This window comes from Stomoxys calcitrans, chromosome 2 (genome assembly GCF_963082655.1).
Source record: "Stomoxys calcitrans chromosome 2, idStoCalc2.1, whole genome shotgun sequence".
Taxonomy (NCBI): Eukaryota; Metazoa; Arthropoda; class Insecta; order Diptera; family Muscidae; genus Stomoxys; species Stomoxys calcitrans.
The window spans coordinates 166906252-166929945 of record NC_081553.1 but is presented as its reverse complement, the minus strand read 5'-3'; the positions used below and the strand labels follow the sequence as shown (position 1 = coordinate 166929945).

Genomic DNA, 23694 nt, shown 5'->3' with positions numbered 1-23694 from the left:
GTGACCAATTTTGAAACGTGATATCCTCGGACCCATTGGTAAGTCGAAACAAAATTTCTTTATGTACATTTTATAAGCTACAATAAGTAAATAATTCGAGTCACCACCATCGATGCAACACGCACGAACAGTTCAACGAGAATGATCGATATTGTTGTGTTTACTTACTACTTATTTGCCAGAATGACCCAGATGGAACTAAAACTTTGCAAGTAGGCAAAGTACAACAAAACAATCTGAGAGAAAGTGTAATTAAACGTTAGTTAAAAATACCCAAAAATTATCTAAATTTTTGGGTATTTTATATTTCGATAAAAACGAATTAATTTTCCATATTTAATAATGGCGGCATAGTTTATGAACCCCTTATATTTTTATTTACAACAAAAGTGGTCTTTCGTTGGAAGACAGAAACGCCAAAATAAGGTACAATAATTAAACAAAATAACTGTCTAAGATTTTTTACAATCACTCATTTAAGTTTCAAACAATTCTGCGCTTTTAGGGCAGATTGAGATACAGTAGCCGACAAAAAACATCTGCGCAGCCAGATAAATAATGCTTTTAAACAGTGTTCATATGAATGAAATTTTTATAAACTTAATTTACATTAACCAAACAACTCTTATATCGATTTTAGTAGTCTTTCACTTTGGCAGAAAACTTTATCTAAAATTATTGATTAAATTTCAAAAACTAAGAATAACTAACGCGATCTTCTTGTTCATATTTTTAAGTATTTTTGAAAATAGCATTTTTTTCGCATTAATTTTGTACAAAATTTGGTTTTGATATTTTGTTGCAGATCTTTTGTTTTGATACCCATCGCCATATTTTATTATACCCTCCACAATAGGATGCGGGGGTATACTAACTTCGTCATTCCGTTTGTAACACATCAAAATATTGATCTAAAACCTGATAAAGTATACACATGCATATATTCTTGATCGCCATGACATTTTAAGTCTATATAGACATGTTTGCCCGTCTGTCTGTCGACAACACGCTAACTTTTGAAGGAGTAAAGCTAGATGCTTATACTTCTTATTAGCGTATGTCGGTTGGGATTGTAAATGGGTCATATCGGTCCACGTTTTGACATAGCTCCCATATAAACCAAACTCCCATTTTGACTTCTTGGGCCCGTAAAGAGGATAATTCTTATCCGATTAGACTAAAATTTTGTACTATGAGGTTTTCTATCATATGGCCCGAATCAGTCCAAACCTTATATTGTTAGGTTAGGTTGAAAAGTGTGGTCGGATATTAATCCGCTTCATGCCACTATGGACAAACAGTAATTGGTTTGTTGTGAGGTCTAAATACTAAAATGTAAGCTCGAAAAAGAGAATCTACGTTGGGAATTCTGTGCTAATTACAAATTCTTAATTGTTTTTATACCACGCCCCTAGTTGGTTCATGTCTGGTATTATGTTCCCACCTAAGTATCGGTGTCAGTTAGCCGCAAAAGTCGGCCATGACACATGTCCTATATATGCTATCATTTGCCACACCGATTCGCCATAAGTAAGCCCGTAGTTCTGTGTTATGATACCGAAAGCTATACTGACCTCCTTACTTCCTTTCAGTAATAGGCTCGTTTTCTCACGATCCGGATTTCCCCATAGGATTTTCGCCGTCCTCCCAAGCGTTCGTCGACCATGCCCTAAACTCGCCCCGAAAGGCTGGGTTAACCAAGTTTATTGACAGCAATCCTCTGGCCTTCACTGGCAAATCGTCTGCTCTTTCATTCCCCCCTTAATCCGTCAGGCAGTCTAAAACAGATCTCAGTCTTTGGGTTCTCAATGTAGACGTCCAAGCCCACTCTGTTCTCTAGCTTTGGTCCATCAGTGTAACATGATCCTCCAGATGGTAATACTAGGGTTCCGTCAGTCCAAGACTGACGCTGGCTGCAGTGCCTCACACTCGATCTCAAGTGTCGTCTCAGGTATCCGATCGGAAACCTCTTGCATTCCTTCCAGGTTTCTCATCGTCGCCTCGATTATAACGTGATGGTATGAGCTGTTCCTATCCTCAATCTATTCTCCCATCGCCTTAAGTCTCATAGCTGCAGTGGCTGCCTCACACTTAATCTGTATGTCAATGTGTCGGATATCTAGAATAGTCTCCAGTGCCCTAGTGGGCGTAGTCCTCATCGCTCCGCCTATGCCAAGACAACATGTTCTCTGAACCCGTTCTAAGTAAGTATTGGTCTAATCACGCTCCTGTAGAGCCAGTGGACTATCCTCGGACTCAGGCCCCATTTCGAGCCCAACACCTGTGAGCATTCTCGGTAAGCTCCTGAATGTGACACTTCCAATTCAGTTTTCTGTCCAAGATTACTCTTAAGCATTTGACCTTGTCAGATACCGAAATCGTTCTATTGAGGTAACGTGGTGCGTCAGAGTGGCCCACCTTCGTCTTCCTCGTGAGCAAGCAGACTTCAGTCTTTACCGGGTTAACATTGACACCCTTAGGTCTAGCCCAGTCGTATGCCATCTGCAAGGCCGTTTCTGCCCTTTTATATAACTGGTTCGGATCCTTAGCTTTTAGAAGTATTATAACATTGTCCGTAATAGATCATTTATAGTGGTCACCCATATGAGTGGCGATATTAGTATTCAAGAATTCTGCCAGGACTTGGCCCGCTTATTTATAATAGTACTTAACCACGAAATGTGAGAGTTCGCATCGCACACTATTAGTACCTCATTTCTTGTCGGTTTTGCTTTCCTGGAGAAAGTCTGGGGATAATATATAATTCAAATTTGTATGACAAAGAACGCAGGTCCTCGGCTGAGTCCCAGTGTAAGCATAGAAAATAATTGGTAGTTAAGATAGTTCATGGCCGTCCATGGGCAATATGAATTTGCCCTTGCTGATTTCATCCATCAAAGCGTGTGTAGCCGTCTTGCTCCGTGGAGGTTTATATGGATGACCTCAAATATTGGTGCTCCAATAAATGGGCTTCTTGAGAGTGGGTGTTGATCTCATCGTCTGCTCCCTGTACTTAAGGCTGCATTGAGTTCGTCGTCACTGCAATGTCAGATGTTTCAATATTAGAATCTTTGCATATCCTAGTCTTCCGAATCTTGAGAAAGTCGTTGATGCTTCCATTGTCGGGACCCTGTTCGTTAGGCTATATTGAGCCTTCCGTCTCTACACTGCCTTATATTCCAATATTAGGATCTTTCCTATCCTAGTCTTCTAAATTTTGCGTAAATGGGCTTCTTGGGATGGTCGTAAGGCAGCATTGAGTTTCCTGTCACTGCACTGCCTGGCATCTCAATATTAGGATCTTTGCATAACCTAGTCTTCCGAATCTTGAGAAAGCCGTTGATGGTTCCATCGTCGGGTCCCTGTTCGTTAGGCTGTGTTGAGTCTCCCCCTGCACTGCCTGATGATTTTGTATTAAGATCTTTGCTACTCCTAGTCTTCCCAGTATTGAGAGAGTCGGTTATTTTCTCGTCATAGGCTCCCCGTTCGTTAGACGGTATTTGGTGTCCTGATGGCTCAATATAAATATATTTGCCTACCCTAGTTTTCCAAATTTTGAAAAAGACGGCCTTGGTCCCGTAGTACGCCATGCCTTCAGTCTTAGCCAAACTTGTCACGGAGACTTGATCAATGCCGACCACAAGGAGAGTTCCTTCCTCCTTCCTGTGGAAGACCTCCCAATTCTCCACAACCAAATCTTAATTTTGCTTGTTTAAGACTTTCATCATACGTTCCGTTGCGAATTTTTCGTCCTCATCCTTGATGAAGACCGTCGCCTTTTTGAGCTGGGAACGTCCATCTTTCCCAAAAGGGCAAGCTTTGCGCCCCAGGGAGTGTGGATACATCCGAGGAGCTTCTTGATGGTATCAATACATTCTGCTGACGCAAAGCGCAGCGTTAAGATGTCCCTTTATATAGTCGCAGCTAATAATTTGTATGGGTGGTCCCACTTCAGAGTTCAACATATGTTCCAAAACCCGTTCGTTTACCAGATGCTCCACTTTAACCCGATGATCTGGTGGAATCCTAGTACTCGTAAAATCTATCCTCGATCCAAGCCTGGCCAGCTCTTCAACCGTCTAGTTCAACGCCACCCTTTGCTAGCGCGGCCCCACAGTCACATATATTGTGACTGACAGGGCCTCCGCTTCTGACCCAGAATCATATCCAAGGCCCAGAGGATCGCTAAAACCATAACTCCTACAATCACAACAAAACCTCCTGCCCCATCTGAGTATACAGAAGGACCCGAGAAGTGCGGGTCGACTTCAGTCAAAAGCTTGTCTCCGGGAGGACAATTCAGGTCACCATATTAGTAGGATCCGTCTGGATCATAATTCTTCTCGTCGCTTATGCCTCATAGTAGACTAATGCCAGAAATCCAAAGGGCGCCATGTTCATGACTCCCTTAGTCTTAGGGGGTAGCCCTCATTGCCAGCCACTCCACGTTTATATGGAGAGATCTCAGATCAAGTATCGCATTTAATGCCAAGGTGATGGAGCTCCCTTTGCCATCTCCATCATATGCCGCAGTTCAGCTTCTCCAGGGTCCGATGCCTCACAGGGACCCGTTGTTTAATTTCCTCCAATTCCTTTCCCTCCTACCACACCCACACTTCATATGGCCCATATAGATCCATAAGTAGATATAGTAGTTCTTATATAAACCGATTCCTCGATATAACTTATTGAGCTCCTAGATGCCTCAATTTTTGACTGAAATTTGGTTGGGAAGTACGTTTGTGAGTCTCCAGACGCCTCAACCTCCTACCACTATGTAAAAATGTTTCCTCCTTTGAAGTCGGTAAGTTAAGATTGGGCCACATAATTTTGGAGCGTTCACAACCCGCACTTGGTAACCATCTATCATTCGTTGCCATTCGGTCACTAATGGAATGAGTATGGTAGTTCTTAGTCTATCAAGCTCGTCTTCTTAACAACTCCCTTATATTTTCTTACCTCAGCCTTATAGACGTCCCAATCGTGTGATGCCCTTGAGGTTTTAACCCTGTTGAAGAGTTTTCTGCAGCTCTTTCTTAGACCAACCAGTTCTGGGGTCCACCATCGCGGTCGCTGTTTGCCCCCTAGGTTTGGCTCTAGGATATGGTGACTTAAGGAAGTCATTCAGAGCCTTCGTGATCCGACGGCTCGGTTTATTCCCATTATTACAAATCGCCAGATTGCAACTTATAATATATTCAATAAGCAGCTCAACTCCGAACTTCCCCAAATCTGGTGTTGTGCATTAGCATCACTTCTTAAAATGAGGCTCTTTTGCCCTGCAGAAGCGGCTTCAACAAGATACTTAAAGCTTGAATCGTGTGCCATATATAGAGAAGTCAGCCAGTAATGAGAATTATTCATTTCAAGGCTAGCTACAACTGAATCTTCAGTGCTTAGCGAAGCAAAGAAAAACATTAAGACGACTATTTGCAAGAATACAGGCTCCGTGCCGTGTACTTGATTAATTTAAATCCACGAGTTCTTGGTCCTCCGCACACCCATGGTTCCTGGATAAGAATCACGTCAAATCCTCCTGCCATCATAAGGATCTTTAGTGCCGAAGTGGTCATACAATGGTGGAGATTTATCCGCAGAAACCGGACCATAGTCAGGATTTAGAATTTCCACCACTGTTGCTTAAGCCTTGCTTTCAGAATCCGCCAAAAGTTCATCCTCACAAGGTTCCCTCGATCTTGTCATGATGAGTTTCCCTACGCATCCAGGGGCAGTTGAGAAAGCAGTGGAACCACTCTTCCCCATGGACCCTTGTTTGTGGACGATTCTTCCATAGAAGCTTCTGCTGTCGAAGTACCTTTTGAGTTCCATCCTTCCCCGCTGGCACACAGCTTGAACTCCGCACAGGGCTTGTCGGGTCCAGTCTCGAAGCCTTCCTCTCATGTTTCGACCGTGGCAGGAGGATTTTCAATTCGTTAGACTTTAGAGATGTGGTCGATAGTTCCTCAGACAAGTGTTCAGCAACAACTGCTGAGTCGTCTTCTGATTCCCCAAACCCAACGCTTCTATCGACCTTCAGTTTCAACTTGTTGACTCCTTCAGACTTGTTGAGGTCTGCGAGACAGCCGGAGTTTAGTACGAATACTGCATTTGTCCGGTCGTTATCACCCTCATTCAATCTACCAATCTTTCAGTCAGTTGTTGAAAGATTGGGATTACAGTCTCTTAGTCTCCCAAGTGTGGATTCAGAATTAGAGGGAATCTTTGATGTTCAAGCGTGCGCCATTGGTGGAGAAGTAATATCTTCTTTCTTGACTAAATCCAGTACTGCGCCTGGCCAGATCTCGCCAATCTTTCTTAGGGCGCAACGATACATTTCAATTGACCGATGATCCCCCAGGGCAATTAGTTTGTTTCGGCCTCTATACCAGCCTGCATCGTCACAAACGGGAAACTGGAGCAGGCCCAGGCAATTTCGCAAGGACATTGGAGTATACAGATGACAGTCCATTGACTATCTAACTCCAATTGTTCTGGGTATGCAGCCCTGTTCTTCTGCCTTGTCGACTACTGCCATCACCAAACTGTCCCTAGGGACATTAACAAAGGTTTTTGGATCCATCTTGCTATTGTTCGCCTTAGTTCTTTTGGGCATAGGATGCCCTACAGGTGACTGTAGCCTTTTGGCTGACGGTGGTGCCGTTTTCGAATCTAGGCGTGTAGCTTTTGGGGTAACCTGCGCATTGCAATTTAGGGGAGCCTCTCTCAAGCTTCTCAATAACAGCAAGAGCTCTTGGCGACACCCCAGCATAATGAGGTTACAGGCCTGCAGAAAACTGTCTTCAAAGCAGTAGTGTCGAGACAAAGTTTTCAGTGTAAACAACACGAATAAAAGATTGGTTTGGTATGTACGTACATGCATGCGAATCAAGCTCTGGCCGTTACTAACCATATAATCCTGTGGGCGAACTGAGAAGGGACTTCTATGCTTCTCCATGTTTGACCTTCTCAGATTTCTGAGACCAACATTCGAAATTTATTTTTCCATTTGGTCGTAGTTTGTGTCTCACCCTTCCGCGTGAACGTGATGTGACGATGACGGCGGTCTTAATTAATTAATCTAGTAACCCATCAGCACTTGCTGCCTTGTCGTTTTTAGCTGAGTTACTGCTACGCTGTCTTCGTTTGGACTGAGCAGTATACATTGTATACCATCATCAGGGGGTTGCCGGCACTGTACCCAGATTTTTTTCTTTATCATTGCAAAATGATGTGCCTTTACCAAATCCAATGGTTTTTTTTTCTTTGGTAGAATTTTAGTTTCATGAATATCTCGATTCGCTAAAAGTCAAATCTTTAATTTATACCTTCTTTCTGCGAAATGGGCATTTCTTCTTTGTCTTTTTCTTCCGATTCCTTCCACGTTGTACCCAACTGCAATGTTACTCTACATGCCGCATTCTTGCCTTCGGTAGCACTTCGACACTCCTGGTCGTTTGGTACCTATGTTCGAATTGCGCCACAATATCATCGAGACTAGAGAAACTTCTTTCGGAAGTCCAATTTCCGTATCTAATCATATGTTTCTCATTATGTTTAGACGGCTGCGAACCTTTGCAGCAAAAAGGTAATGATCCGATTGAATGTTCCTCCTCGGATCAATCACAGATAAAAATAATTTTGAAAAACAACAACGTTTGTGGAAAAAACGACGACAAAATTTGTTAATTTTCCTGCAATAATTTATTGTGAATCTCAACGATCCAAAGTAATCAATTTTTTGTTAAAAGGCAGGCACTCGTGTTGGAAGCCAACATATAACAGCAACATTATTCGTAATCAAAACAAAAAACCATTATAAAAATAATGGCGTGGTTGCCATACATGTGCTTTCTTCACTCCACAGCTTAGGTGTTGTGGTGGTTGTTTTAGTTTCTTTGTTCGGCTCACGCTGCTTGTTCTCGATCGTTTACTACTGCTCTCGGGTCTTGCTCTGCGCCTCTACTATTACCCTATAAACATTTTTTTTTAATTTTGCGCCGCGGATATTTGAACTCATAATCTCATGTTTAGTAGTTTTCCACGCATCTTCTAGTCTGGCGCATCGAAGTTTATTATCCTCAATCCGTTTATAACAAAATAACACCAAAATGCCGTCAGTCTTAACATAAAAAATAAAACTAATCCGAAGATCTATTACGATCGATTTCATACCGAAAGTTAAATTAATTTTTGTTTCCTTTGCTGCACATTATGTTTTGTTTGGTTTTCATTTAGCTACCTCAATGATTGTTGGATTTAAGATATATTCGGCCAATATGCGAGGACTGAGAAAAAACATTTTTTTTTTGCAGGGCATGCTCATGCCTATTTTGACCGCCCCGATATTCTAGCTCTATGTGAGATTAAGGTGCGTAACGATTCTGATCCACAGAGAAAATGTATCCTACATCATGCCTCAAGTATTTTTTCGAACTCGTGGATATAAAAAGGTTCTTGAGACTCTCGACATAAAGATGGCATATCAACACTTGTCTTGCGCAAATGTTCTTCGGCGCTCTCTCGTCCATTACGCAAAATTTTCAACCATGCTTACCGTGCGGGAGTCTTTCCGGCGCTTTGAAAGGTTGCGAACGTTCAGCCAATATCCGAGAAGGGTGAGGCGCACAACGCTGCGAATTACCAGCCAATTGCGATATGCTTTGCTCTCTCCAAGATTGTGAAGATTATGGTTAATCACAATCTTGTGAGGTATTTAGAATTTAATGGCCTTCTTAGCGACCAACAGTATGAGTTCCGTACGGACGACATTATGGCATTTCCGTCGGAACGTTGGTATTGCTCAAGTTTGGGAGAGTAAGGCTGTGGCTCTGGATATCTCCAAGGCATTTGATATGGTCTGGAACGGTGCACCACTATTTCGATAATGACTTCGTTAGATTTTTTCGAGCTTTCTCAGAGATCGCAATATACGAGTCGAAGATAGGTTCTCATCTAATGAGCATAAATTTACCGCAGATGTACCCAGGGCATCGTCCTTTCTTCTCTATTGCTTACTTTTATCAACTGTTGAGTCAGGTCTACTCTTTTGTGGATGACAGTAATCTCTGTCATTCGACCATAGGCCGAGTCTTCGACAGATCAAGGGCAAGACGCGAATTATGGACGATACATTCTGCCAGGATTTGCCGACCATTTCAGAGTTGGTGAATAGAGAAGATTTTAATGCACGGAAGACACAGTGCTGTTTGTTGTCACACAAATGATTCGCTGACCCATTACGATCATTTCCGCCCATAAGCCTATGACGCCGAACGCCTGGATTCAAATACCGGCGTGAACATCAGAAACATTTTCAGCCGTGGTTATCTCCTCACTAATGCTGGCTACATTTGTGAGGTATCCTGCCATGTTTAATCTTCTCTATAAAATAGTGTTACAAAGCAGCACACCGTTCGGACTCGACTTAGAAAAGGAGGCCTCTTATCATTGAGCATAAACTTTAATCGAACTGCACACATTGATGTGTAGAGAAGTATCCTCTGTCCCCTTACGGAATGTTCATGGGAAATTTAGCAACCAGAAGCTCTTGATGTTCTGGGCGTGAAGAAACAGTGTGATGTCCGTTGAGCTAAATGTATATATTCGAAGTGTCGAAAGAATCATTCTAGTCCTTAGGTTTCCTTAAACGGTGCATGTATTTCTTCACTTCTTCTGATGATCTTCTTAACATCTATACCATTTGCATAGGGCCGAAAATGGAATACAACGCACATGTATGGTCTGGAGCTTCAAAATCATCCTTGGAGCTACTGGACCGTATGCAGATAAGAGCGATAACGTTGATTGCAGTCATTAAGGTATCTAACTCTATTGCCTCCCTTGAACATTAAGTTCCAGGAAATCACACTATGACATCCAAAGATTTGAGATAAATGTCAGTAAACACTACGCCGCAGTTTGAAAAGCGGTGTTCTGACAGATCTGAAAATTATTCCACTGCGTTTAACATAGCTGAGGAGACCTCACTGACGCTGCACAGACCGGCCAATTGCTTTGTTCGCGATCAACATGGTTTCTTTGTCAGCACCTCAAGTGCTGCGGGCAAGTGACTTGAGGGCCTTGTCTACTTTTGACCATATCGCAAATTCTAGTGGAATGTGGGTAGAATGTGTAAGAGCTGTCAAATGCGATACCAAATATTTTGGGACACTTGATCGTCGGAATCGCTTCTCCATCAACTATTACATTAAGTTAACGTGTATTTGTAGTGAACAATGTGGCCAAAGATTTGTTGGCACTTAGCAATAATCGGGAATGGATTTAAGGGGGTGGGGTGGCATTTTTAATGTCCTATTCGTAATCTCCCGAATACCTTTCATTTATATGTCTTATTGATGTGGTTTCGGGGTCGGGCGGCTTTTAAGGCCGAATACCTTTCATTTGAGTTCCAAATTATTGCCATCTTTTATTTTTGGGTGGTGCTGTTGAGGTAAGATAAGGATCAGCCTCTTTTCGATATCATCAAATTATTTAACCTATATATAAATATAGGTTTAGGTGGTTCACCAAGTTTTGTTTGTTATGCAATATGAACAAGATTTTGTTATTTTGTTAAACATTTGATTCGCTTATGTAATCTCCATCCAATGCCTATTGCCGTATTTGCCCAACTTTTGACAAAACATCAAACTTGTATGAGGTCTCTCATTATCCTGGTGGAATACTGCACCTTTTCAATTTTGGCATCTTCTGTTTGAGAGCATAACTCAATTTGTCCAGCTGATCACAATACACCAGAACAAATCTGGGATTATAAAAATAAACAATCGAATATTTAAATTTTGTGAAATCAAGCCCGAGGTCTTCAGATTTGTTTATTTATTGTCCTACCACAGACGAAAACAGAATTTTCACTTCTTCATTACATTGCAAATGGTGAGGATTGTATTAAAACACTCACATTAAAAGAGCAACAGGAGATTGGACAAAATAAGTTAACGTCGATGATTGAGAGCCATATAAATAAACGCCAGCTTAGATCAGAAGATAAATACACCTTTCGCACAGTGGTGCAAACCAAAGCGGTTTTAAGGGAAAATCAGAACATAATGATTATGGACGCAGACATGGGCAAAGTGATGGTTGCAATAGAAAAGTTTGACTATGAAGAACGCATGTCTAGGATGCTCAACGATTTGATGACCTATAAACAATTGACAAAGGACCCAACTCCATCCCTTTAGAAGAAGAATAATGAACTAGTCAACGAGTTATACGCGAACAAAACAATAGATGACGCTGAAAAAAGGAGACTCAAAACGGCAACGGCTGTGGCCCCAAGGATATACGGTCTGCCAAAAATACACAAGGAGAGTTATCCACTACCACCGATATGTTCATCGGTTAACTGTGACAACAATTTTGGCACTGTGACAACAATTTTGTCAAAACTGACTGAAGATTCCAAATACAATGTCAAAAACTCGGCTCAATTTAATGAGAGATTGAAAAACACTATGATAAATTCTGACGAGATGATGGTTTCCCTAGATATTGTGTCGTTGTTTGCGAGTATTTCCGTAGATTGTGCAATAAAAATAATGGAAAGTAAGGGCACTACAAATCACATACATGGCAAATGGAATTTTCCTGAGATTATTACGGTTTTGTATACAGAACAATCGGTAGTTCAAGGATAAAATATACATGCAAAAACGAGGTTTACCAATGAGATCTGGAGTTGGGTCCTTTGTCAATTGCTTATAGGTCATCAAATCGTTGAGCATCCTGGACATGCGTTCTTCATAGTCAACCTTTTCTATTGCAACCATCACTTTGCCCATGCCTGCGTTCATAATCATTATGTTCTGATTTTCTCTTAAAACCGCTTTGGCTTAACGACATTCAAAAGTTATAACCCAGCATCCAATTTAAAATTGAGAAATAAGGAATTTTTATTTACGGAACTTAGGTCTAAAGAGCTTAATGTAAAATTTAATAAAATCGAATTGGACCAAGAAAATCCGAATACAGAATGAAACAACATCTTTTAAATCAATTACTTATGTACCTAATTTATCAGAACGCTTCGAAAGGTCAAATTGTGTGGACGGGAGTAATTACAAACTTGAACATAAAACAACAAACACCCTTAGAACACTTTTCACAAATAGAAAATCGAAGATTGATAAGATGGACAAATCAAATATTATATATGAAATAGAATGCAACGGCAATGGAACAAACGCATGCCCGATGATTTATGTTCAAACCAGCAAAAATAAACCAAAAACAAGATTAGCAGGACACAAATCTTATATGTAAAAAGCAATTTGTGTTTGTTTGTTTGTGTGTTCCTTATAGACTCAAAAATGGCTGAACCGATTTTCTTGAAATTTTCACAGATGATGCATAATGATCCCGTGGTGAAAAAATGGTGCCACATTTTTTGATATTTGAAACGCCAGATATCGGAAATAGGTGGTGCGATTTAAGCCAAATTTTGTGTGCTCTCTTATAGTAATCTGAAAAAATTTGGTGTCCAAATTTCGTATGGGGTACCTAGGGGCGCCGTCCCACCCCCAAAACTTACCAAATATATATATAGACCAATCACGATAATATGGGACTCAAATGAAAGGTATTTAAGATTAGAAAACGTATCTGATATCCAATTGTCGAACTAAGTGTTTGGGGGACCACCCCAAAACACCCCTAAATCGGGCATATTTACCGACCATGGCAATATGGGACTCAAATGCAAGGTATTTATGAGTAGAATACGAATCAGATATCAAAATGTGCGATCAAGTGTTGGGGGGCCGCCCCTCCCTAAACACACCACGAAACAGGACTTATTTACTGACCATCGCAATATGGGGCTCAAATAGAAGGTATTTAAGTGTAGAATACGAATATGATATCTAAATGTGGAACCAAGTGTTTTGGGGCCGCCCCTCCCCAAAAACACCCCCCAAAGAGCACAAATTTACGAGCATAACAATATGGGGGTCAAATGAAAGAGCTTTGGAAGTACCCCACGAATCTGATATCAATATTCGGGAAATCGTTTCTATAGGCCCAACCTACCCCTTAACACCGCCCAAATAGGAAGTACTTGCTGACCATTGCAATATGGGGCTCCAAGAGGAACTTTAGAGTAGAAAACGAAGCTGATATATATTTTCAGAGGAAGTCACTGAATGGCCGCCCCATCCCCCAGAACACCCCCCAAACCGGACATGTTTGCCGACTATGCAAATATGGGGCGCAAATAAAAGGTATTTTGGAGTAGACCACAAATCTGATATCAACATTCGGGACCAACTGTCTAGGGGACGTCCCACCCCCATAATAACCAACAAACGAATTTGATATTCAACTTTGAGTCCATTGGTAATATGTGGTTCAAATAAATGATATTGAGAGTAGAGCACGATGCTGATTTATTTTCAGGGCTTAGTGTTTGGGGGACAACCCCACTCCCCAAAACACACCTAAATCGGACATATTTACCGACCAGGTCAATGTGGGGCCCCAATGAAAAGTATTGGGGAGTAGACCACGAAATTGATACCCCTTCTCACCTTCTGACCTCCTTCTTACTTCCTTTCAGTAATAGCCTCATCCTTTCACGATCCGGATCACGCCCACCGCCTTTAAGTCGGACTGCGTCGACCCGTTCTCCGGCCTTCACTGCCAAATCATTTGCCCTTTCATTCCCCCTTACCTGTTCCCTTCTTTCCAGGTTTCCTATCGTCGCCTCGAAAAATAATAAAAATAATTCTATGCTAATATGTCTATATTGATTCGTTTTGCTTATGTCGTTTTGAAAAACATCTAACACAATTTCACACTCCAACTTATGGAAATGTTATGATGCACTATTGTTAAGATTACTTTTTTCTTGCTTTATCTAAAAAATGTTGTTTATTTTATATATATATATATATATATATATTTTTTTTTTTTTTTGAAAAACGGCTGTTTAGCATAATTTAAGTACTTATTTGGGCTCAAATGCTTTGAATGAGTCGGTTTTGTGGCAAACGCGTCGGTTTGCCCTTATAAATTGTAAGGAAAAACGAGTCGTTTACTCAAAACAGCTTTGGTCTACACGTACCCTGCAAACATTTTTCATAATTTAATTTGGAAGAGTGTTGATCCCCGCAGTGAATAAAACAATCTTCTTGAAGATTTTTACGCAATTGTTTATTCGTATAAGTCGCGTAACGCTCTTCTAGCATATCATTGGGTAATCCATTGCATGTGTGGAAGTTTTAGCAATTCTTTGCGAAGATTCTCTTATAACTCATTAAGTTTTAATCGTCCGTATGTGCCGCGAAACACTCTTCTGGTATATCATTGCGAAAGTTTTAGCGACTCTTCGCGCCGATTCTTTTACAACTTATTGCATTATAATCGCCTGTATGAGTCGTGAAACACTCTTCAAGAAAGTTTTTACCACTTTTCGCGACGATTGCTACTCAACTCTGCGTCATAATGGTCCTGACGAGTTGTTTATAAATCGCTTGAGGTAACTTTTCGCGATTGCTTTTATTTTCATAAGTTGTGTGTTACGGATTTGCTATTCGATGTTTTGTTTAGAGTGGACAACTTTCACAACACCAAACAGAATTTTCATTTGGCGATTATGGCGACACGACGATTGGTACTTAGTATGACGAATATGACGAGTAAAACAAAAAAAAATTAAGTTTTTTCGCAGTTGTTGCTTTGTTGATGAAGAAACATTTAGTATTCGCCCAGGCGAGTAATCCGCAACTCTTTTGGATGAGTATTTTATTAATCTTCTACAAAAACCACACACGATTTTCGCGCTATTTTTAGATCTTCCAAGACTTTTCTGACTTAATCGTAACTCATGAAAGATTAGCGGAAAACTCTTCCTGAAGAGTCGTCTTGAGGACACAACTCACGACGGGGGACTTGTTTACGACTCTCAGACGAGCTCGTCTGCGATCATAACCTTCATCTAGAAGATTCGTGGAAGATTATTTGGCGATCAAAAATGCTTGCAGGAAAATATTATATATAAAAATCCATTTGTATTTGTTTCTATGATGTTCCGTATAGACTCAATAATGGTTAAACCTATTTTCTTGAAATTTTCACAGATGTTGTAGAATGAACGCGTGAAGAAAATATATTAAATTATTTTTCGATACGAGTAACTGTATAGGGAGGACTCTCCCCCTTACACTAATTTTCAAAATGCCAATTCTCGGAGATGCATGGTGTTGATTCAAGCGAAATTTTTTTGGGGCTGGTCCCAAACAGGACATATTTACCAACCATGGCAATATGGGGCTCAAATAAAAGATATTTGATGAGAGAAGAGCACGAACCTTATGTTTACTTTAAGGGCCAAGTGTCTGGGTGGCCGTCTCACCTCCTCGAAATTCCCGCCAAACCGGACAAATTTAACGTCCATGGCAATATAGGACTCCAAATTAGGATATCGATATCCAAATTAGGACTTATTAACCGACCATGACAAGTAGGGCTCAAAAAAAAGTATATGAAAGTTAAAGGAGGCGCAGCGCGCAGCGGAGTGGGTCCGGTTTGACTAGTTGTATGTATGTATGAATGCGATGAAAAGATTCAATATACTTAATTTTTTCATATTAGTTTTTCAAATTTTCGTTATGTTTTGTAAACACGGGTGTTAACCTTCGCTTTACCAAAGAAAATGTTTTTCCTGCCAAAAAATGCTTAATGCTTGTCTATAAAGACAATCATGATCTCAGATAATTTAAAGAAAAAAAAGTACAGAAAAAATTAAAAACTAGGTTCAATTAAGGTTAGGTTAAAAGTTAAGAAATTTGTACATTCAATTAAAAAATTTGCTGAAATCGATCCTATAAAGGGATTTGTATTATTAATTAACAAACTCGCAATTTGCATTTATTAGTAGACCAAAAATCCATTAAGGTGCCCTACATACCCAAATACTATTGAGTATGGTGTAGAGCACGCTTTTGTTCTGAAACAGAGCTCAATAAGTCCTCCAACTCTTCTTACATGGCATAACAGAAATCAGGATACACTAGCCAGTTAAAGTGTTTTGAATAACAACAAACACTTACTCAATGTTTATAAGTTCTTTGCTATGCTATTCTCTGAATAGAAAGCATTGAATATGATCTCGAGTTGGAAGGTGCTCGAAAAATCAAGGAAAGATTTTAACAAATTTGTGTTTGTTTCTAGGTTTGTTTGTATGTTTGTGTGTTCCTTGTAGACTCAGAAACGGCTTAACCGATTTTCTTGAAATTTTCACAGTTGGAGCATAATGACCTCGTGGTGAAAATAGGGTACTACATTTTTTGATATCTGAAGAGGGGGGGGGGGGGTGGACCCTCCCCCTTACCCTAATTTTCAGAAACGCCAGATCTCGGAGATGGGTGGTGCGATTTAAGCGAAATTTTGTGTGCTCTCATATAGTACCCTAAAAATAAAAATTTGGTATCCAAATTTTGGATGGGGTACCGAGGGGGGGCTGCCCCACCCTAAAACCTACCAAACATATATTTAGACCAATCACGACAATATGGGACTCAAATTAAAGGTATTTAAGATGAGAAAACGTATCTGATATCCAATTGTCGGACCAAGTGCTAGGGGGCCACCGCAAGCCCCAAAACACCCCTGAATCGGACATATTTACCAACCATTGCAATATGGGACTCAAATGAAAGGTATTTGCGAGTAGAATACGAATCTAATATCCAAATGTGGGACCACGTTTCTGGGGGTCCACCCTTCCCCCAAACAGGACTTATTTACTGACAGTGGCAATATGGGACTTAAATAAAAGGTATTTTAGTGTAGAATTCGAATCTGATATCCAAATATAGGATCAAGTGTTTGGGGTGCAGCCTCTCCCCCAAAAGGGACAAATTTACGACCATAGCAATATGGGGCTCAAATGAAAGGTCTTTGGGAGTAAAGCATGAATCTCATCAATATTGGGGAAAAGTGTCGTTGCTGCCACCCCACCCCCACAAAACCATCCAAATAGGACGAATTTGCTGACTATTGTAATATGAGGCTCAAATAAGAGGGTTTTAGAGTATAACACGAAATCGATATATATTTTCAAAGCCAACTCACTGAGTCCCCCAAAACACCTCCCAAGCTGGTCATGTTTGCCGACTATGGAAATATGGGGCTCAATTTAATGGTATTTGGAAGTAGACAACGTATCTGATATCAACATTAGGGACCAACTCTCTAGGGGACGTCCCACCACCATAACAACCCCCAAATAGGACATATTTGCTCACCAAGACAATTTGGGTATTAAAGAGAGTGGAACTAAATATCTATAGTTTTTAGGGCCAATACCCCAAACCGGCATATTTGCCGACTTTTGCAATAAGGAGTTTAAATGAGATTCGAAAACTTATTTCATATCCAATTTTGAGGCCAATGGCAATATGGGGTTAAAATAAATGATATATAGATATATGAGGATAGAGCACGTTGCTGATATATTTTCCGGGCTTAGTATTTGGGGGACCACCCCAATCCCCAAAACACCCCTAAATCGGTCATATTTACCGACCATGTCAATGTGGAGCTTAAATGAAAGGTATTGGGGTGTAGAGCAAAAATTTACACCCACTTTCGTGACCAATTTTCTGGGGCTCTACCCCTTTCCCAAAATACCCCTATGAAATAAGCGAGACATATATTTGACTCATTCTCACTTGTTTTCGCATTATATATGTGTGAAAGCGAACAGAATATATTCTTGATCAATGCACAATTTTTACTAATGGGTTGCCCAAAAAGTAATTGCGGATTTTTCATATAGTCGGCGTTGACAAATTTTTTCACAGCTTGTGACTCTGTAATTGCATTCTTTCTTCTGCCAGTTATCAGTTGTTACTTAAAGCTTGCTTTAGAAAAAACGAGTAAAAAAAGTATATTTCATTAAAGTTCATTCTAAGTTTTATTAAAAATGCATTTACTTTCTTTTAAAAAATCCGCAATTACTTTTTGTCCAACCCAATATTAAATAACAATTAAATTCGGACAATTAAAATATGTTCAACGTTTGCCTTGTTTACCAATCACTTGCCATGATACAAAAGAAAATCGTATTTCTATGTCAAAAATTATTAAAGCATTAAACACCTTGTTCGAAAAGTTTTTTTTTTAAAGTCAATGCCATATTTAATCGGTCACATATAGGTCCATATTTTTTCTGTGCATCCAGACCGATCTGTTGATTTATGGTCTTAAGCACATAAAAGGCGTATATATTACTCGATGTTGTTAAAAATTTTAACATTGAGATGCATAAGGCTACTCGATATTTGAAACGCGTATAGACCATATATGGATAACACTACCATAAAAAGCCTGATTTATAATCTGATTGCGCTGAAATTTTAAAATGAGATTTGTATAAGGCTTTTCGGATGCTGAATCTTGCTTGATCCAGATCGGCCCATAATTGTATATTATTATGGATACAGTTGCTGAGGGGGCCACCGCAGCGCAGAGGTTATCATGTCCCCCTACGAAGCTGAACGCCTGGGTTTAAATCCTGGCGAGACCATCAGAAAAAATTTTCAGCGTTGGTTTTCCCTCCTAATGCTGGCAACATTTGTGAGGTACTATGACATGTAAAACTCTTCACCAAAGAGGTGCCGCACAGAGGCACGTCGTTCGGACTCGGCTATAAAAAGGAGGCGCCTTATCATTGAGCTTAAACTTGAATCGGACTGCACTCATTGATATGGGAGAAGTTTGCCACTGTTCCTTAGTCGAATGTTCATGAGCAAAATTTGCAATTTTGCAGTTACTGATCTTTCAACGAAATGGCTAAACAGTTCTAAATTCACCTGCTCTAAGTGCCTGACCACAGAGATATCAAAGGGAATTGTGGAGCAGACGAGCTTGCGAGACTAGGAACTACCTACACATTCCAGGGGAACTGGAATCTGTGAGTACGCCTCTAGCGACTTCTAAGCTAGGTCTTCAGGATCAGGCCCGAAAGACAAATGACCAGCAAAGGTGGCCTGTAAACATTCCAAATGTATGTTGGCTAGTCTACCGGTTTACTGTTACTGGCTAGCACAGATGCCTCAGCCATTGTGTCGTCCATGACACGTCACTGTCTGATCCGAAACATGCTGACAGACTGAAGGTTGCAAGTAACGGCTTTTGCAGAAGCTATGTAGACGTCGAAGAAGAAGCGACTATAAAACATCTGCTGTGTGTGTATCCCGCACTGGCAGTCAGAGGAAAGTCTGACTTAAAGGATGTGAACATTCGCAAGTTGTTGGGCTTTTTAAAGCCCAGGGAACTGGAATCTGAGGAATCTAGCAACATGTAAGCTAAGTTTTCAGGACCAGGCCCTAAGGGCAACGAATGATAGATGGTCACATAGAGAATGATAGATGGTCACATCTAGACTTGAAGAGGTCTACCGTTTTTCTGTCACTGGCTAGAACAGAAGTCTCAGTCATTGAAAACATGCTGACAGACTGAAGGTTGTCAGTAATGACTTTTGCAAAAGCTGAGAGGACATCGAAGAAAATGGCAGTCAGAAGGAGTTCCACTTTAGGTTCTCATTTCTTTAAGAACCTGTCTGATTTAGCAATTGTGAACGTTCGCAATTTGTTGGGCTTTTTAAAGCGATATGAATGGTTCAACGGTAGGAACTAGAATGCATATTCCTTCTCCTGTTCTTGTGGTATCACAGTGAATGAAAACGTCCAAGTGAGTCGGATGGCCGTCTGCCATTTTAACCTAACCTAAAATATCAATAATTGTATTAATAAAAATTGATGTGTGCATAAATTTTTCATTTTTCAGCCGGCAATATGATGCATTGCTGTTTTGCAATCCTGTAGTCTACACAACTATTATCCATTAAAGAAATTTGCAAATATGTGGACTTCAACCGAAAATTTCGTTAAAGCCTTAACTCTTGAATTAAAAGTTAGGAATGCGCTAGGTTCAAGTGTAATAACGAATACCCCTTTATGCCTTCCCCCATTCTATGGCAATCGACATTAAAATAAGTTCTATTGTGTGGTATATTCAAAAATTAGGGCTAAAGTTCCCGTTGCGATGGCCAATCGTTCTAATAATTTTAAATGTTGTTTCAAAAACATGGTCTTGAGGTATCACAGATGCATATATGGTTAGGAAATTTACTCCATTTTCAATAATTATCGCATATCGTTTGTTGTGTCACTCAATAAAAATCTTTCAATTTCAGGTCGATCTGAAAATCCTAATGATGCGCCCAACACATTGGATTTGAAGGAAAGAGTAAGTATTCGTATTAATATTGTATTCTTATTACTGTTGGTTGGCCGGTTTACTTATGACAAAATTACCTTTTCAACACAGTTCCTACGCAAGCTGAATCGACAAGAACGTGTAGTCGAGGAAGTGAAATTGGTTTTGAAACCACGTTATAACAAGAAACACATAACCAAGGAGGACTACAAAGAAATAATGCGTCGTGCTGTGCCTAAGGTAAAAATGAAGAAAATAGTCCCAAAGGGATACCCAAGGGTATTAACATCGATTTTCTTCTTCTTAAAATTTTCTGTCACAGATTTGCCACAGTAGATCGGGAGAAATAGATCCAAATAAGATTAAGAATTTAATCGATGCGTATGTCAAGAAATTCCGATCAAAGCACAAAAAGTTGAGCCTGATTGGCACAGGTCAAGTGAGTAGCGCTGTAAAATGTGCTGCCTACTTGAAAAAACTTTAGAGAGGGAAAGCCGAGCGAAGAATTCATTGCAAAATGATACATCAAACTGCAATCCAAGTGTATAAAATGTGAGTATCTTTACGGGCCGTCCAAAGAACAGCGTTAGAAACCAATGCGAATTTTATTCTTTTCTCTACAGTTCTTGAACGTCGAGGAAATTTTCGCACTCCGCAAAATTGATAATGTGAAATTCCTCACAACTATATTTGAAATCATTACCACTAGTTGCATGGTATTGAACCTCAGGCCACCCACAGGAGTTGAGGTAGTGCTAGAAGTTCTTGATCCCTAAGGATACTGGGCTGGCAGTGATGATGATATTCTGCAGAAAATTCTATATCCTTCATTTCTAGGCTTAATTGTGTAGTTTATAAGATACATTTGATTTGATTTTGAATTATTAATAGAGAAGAAATCCCATTTTCAACGCGAGTAAGAATCAGAATTATATGGAATTACTGATAATTATTTGCTTAGATTCTACCCTAGACCCATACCATATTCTCTTATTTATATTTATGCTTGATATTTATTTGAAATCTTTGAGACCCCCTAAGAGACGTTACATCAGTGCTAAGAGTGTTAATATTTCGCAACAACATAGGTATAGATACGTACATACTAGAAACTTTTCAAAGGAAATCTGGACTTTTGTGTAGCACCACCATCACCACCACCACACATGGCTAATTATGATGCGACTAATTGCATTGCATAAATATTTTTTTAATGGATTTAATTATTCTTATTTTGTTTTACTTTGTAATTTTCCAAAACACCCTACCACACACACACACTCTCTTTATTGATTTAAGTTAATTTGCAGCAATAAATAATAAAATTATCTATTAAAATTGTAACAACAACAAGAAACAAGTTTCTCCAAATTGAAAGAGATATACAGTTTTAGCTTCATATAGTATTTAGTACACCTTCAATTGTGTAATAGAAATATTAATCAATAAATAAATATTTACTAATAAAACAAAAAACTAGACTTGTTGTCTTTATTTAGAATCCACAGACTAAAACAGACTATATTTTGATTGAAACTTGAAGAAGAACTTGATGGTAGTAGTTGCCATTGTAGATGATGCACAGGGCTGCATACCTGGTCATCAGTATACTTCGATGTCCTTGGGGAATTGCCTAGGTCTCATCCAGTTTGTGATGGTGCAGACTGGTTTCGGGGCCGATTCAAATTAATTGATTTCGGGTCAAAAAGGAAGATATTCCTTCTCGACCATTGGTACATGCTTAGGTTAGGTTAGGTTGAAAAGAGGGTGCAGATATTAATCCGCCCCGTGCCACTATGGACATAGACATAAACCAGTAATCGGCTTGTTGTGCGTTCTAAAAACTATAAAGTAACCTCGAAAAAGAAAAGTTTTAGGTTAGGAATTCCATGGTACTTACAAAATCCTTAATTGTTTTCAAAACCACTCCCCTAAGTTGGTTCATGTCTGATATTGTGTCTCTGTTGGACGCGAAAGCCGTGCAATGATAAAGGAAATGCTCCAATGTCTCATCATCTTCCCCGCATGCCCTACATATGCTATCACTTACCGCACCGATTTTATATAAGTGAGCTCGTAGTCCAATGTGTTCCGTTAGGATACCAATAGCTATATTGACCTCCTTCTTGCTTCTTTTCAGTAATAGCCTCGTCTTCTTACGATTTGGATCCCCCCATAGGATTTTTGCCGTCCTACCGACCGTTTCGCTATTGCACAATGTTGCATGAGCATTCGTCACCCACTCCCTTAACTCGGACTGCGTCGACCCGAAAGGCTTCGGGTTAACCAAGTTTATTGACGGCAGTCCTTTGGCCTTCACCGCCAAATCGTCTGCCCTTTAATTTCCCCTTACTCCGATGCGGATTTTCCCATCCTCAGACAAGGCGTTAATCTCCTTCTTACACAGGATGACGGTTCGTGACCTTACCGTCCTGGTTGTTATGGCAATTTTACTGTCGGTAAAGATGTTCAGACTCGACGTCCTCGCGTTAGCACCACACCACTTCACGCATTCCGTGATCGCCCGGATCTCCGCCTGCAGGAATGTATTATGGTCAGGCAGTCTAAAACAGATCTCAGTCCCTGGGTTCTCAATGTAAACCCCGAGGCCCACTCTGTCCTTTAGCTTTGATCCATGATCCGTGTAACATGATCTTCCAGATGGCAATACTAGGGTTCCGTCAATCCAAGACTGTGCCGATGGTAGCAGTGCGTCGCACTCGACTTCAAGGTTCATCTCTGGTATCCGATCGGAAACCTTTCCTCTTCCTTCCAGGTTTACTATCGTCGCCTCGATTATACCGCGATGGTATGAGCTGCTCTCATCCTCAATCCATTCTCCCATCGCCTTAAGTCTTATAGCCGTAGTGGCTGCCTCACACTTAATCTGTATGTCAATGGGTCGGATATATAGAATAGTCTCCAGTGCCCTAGTGGGCGTGATCCTCATCGCTCCGCCGTATGTATGGTCCTTATGTTGCACTTTTTCTCCATAGCAGTCCACCAAACTACTGAGGAGTAAGTAAATATTGGCCTAATCAAGCTCCTGTAGAGCCAGTGGACTATCCTAGGATTCAGGCCCCATTTCGAGCCTACGGCCCGACTACATAGTGCCCAACATCTGTGAGCCTTCTCAGTACGCTCCTGAATGTGACACTTCCAATTCAGTTTCCTGTCCAAGATCACACCTAAGCATTTGACCATGTCAGATATCGAAATCGTCTTATTGAGGAAACGTGGTGCGTTAAACGAAGGTGGGCCAAACCTTCGTCTTCCTCGTGAACAGACATATTTTAGTCTTCTCTGGGTTAACATTGAGACCTCTGGGTCTAGCCCAGTCATATGCCATATGTAAGACCCTTTCGGCCCTTCTGCATAGCTCGTTCGTATCCTTACCTCTTAGAAGTATTATAACATCGTCTGCGTATCAGACCGGTTCAAATCCCTCCT

The 23694-nt window shown here is 40.4% G+C and overlaps 1 protein-coding gene across 1 annotated transcript in view; it reads left to right on the top strand.

Moving 5' to 3' along the window:
- LOC106081286 (serine/arginine repetitive matrix protein 2) overlaps positions 1 to 21239 on the top strand; it is a 62335-nt gene extending 41096 nt beyond the window's left edge. Inside the window, exons 4-7 of the mRNA XM_013243154.2 lie at positions 20222 to 20274; positions 20356 to 20484; positions 20567 to 20796; positions 20868 to 21239. Of these exons, the coding sequence (XP_013098608.2) occupies positions 20222 to 20274; positions 20356 to 20484; positions 20567 to 20728 (344 nt within the window). The 3' untranslated portion in view covers positions 20729 to 20796; positions 20868 to 21239. The remainder of the gene's footprint in view (positions 1 to 20221; positions 20275 to 20355; positions 20485 to 20566; positions 20797 to 20867) is intronic.
- Positions 21240 to 23694: the final 2455 nt, after the last annotated feature.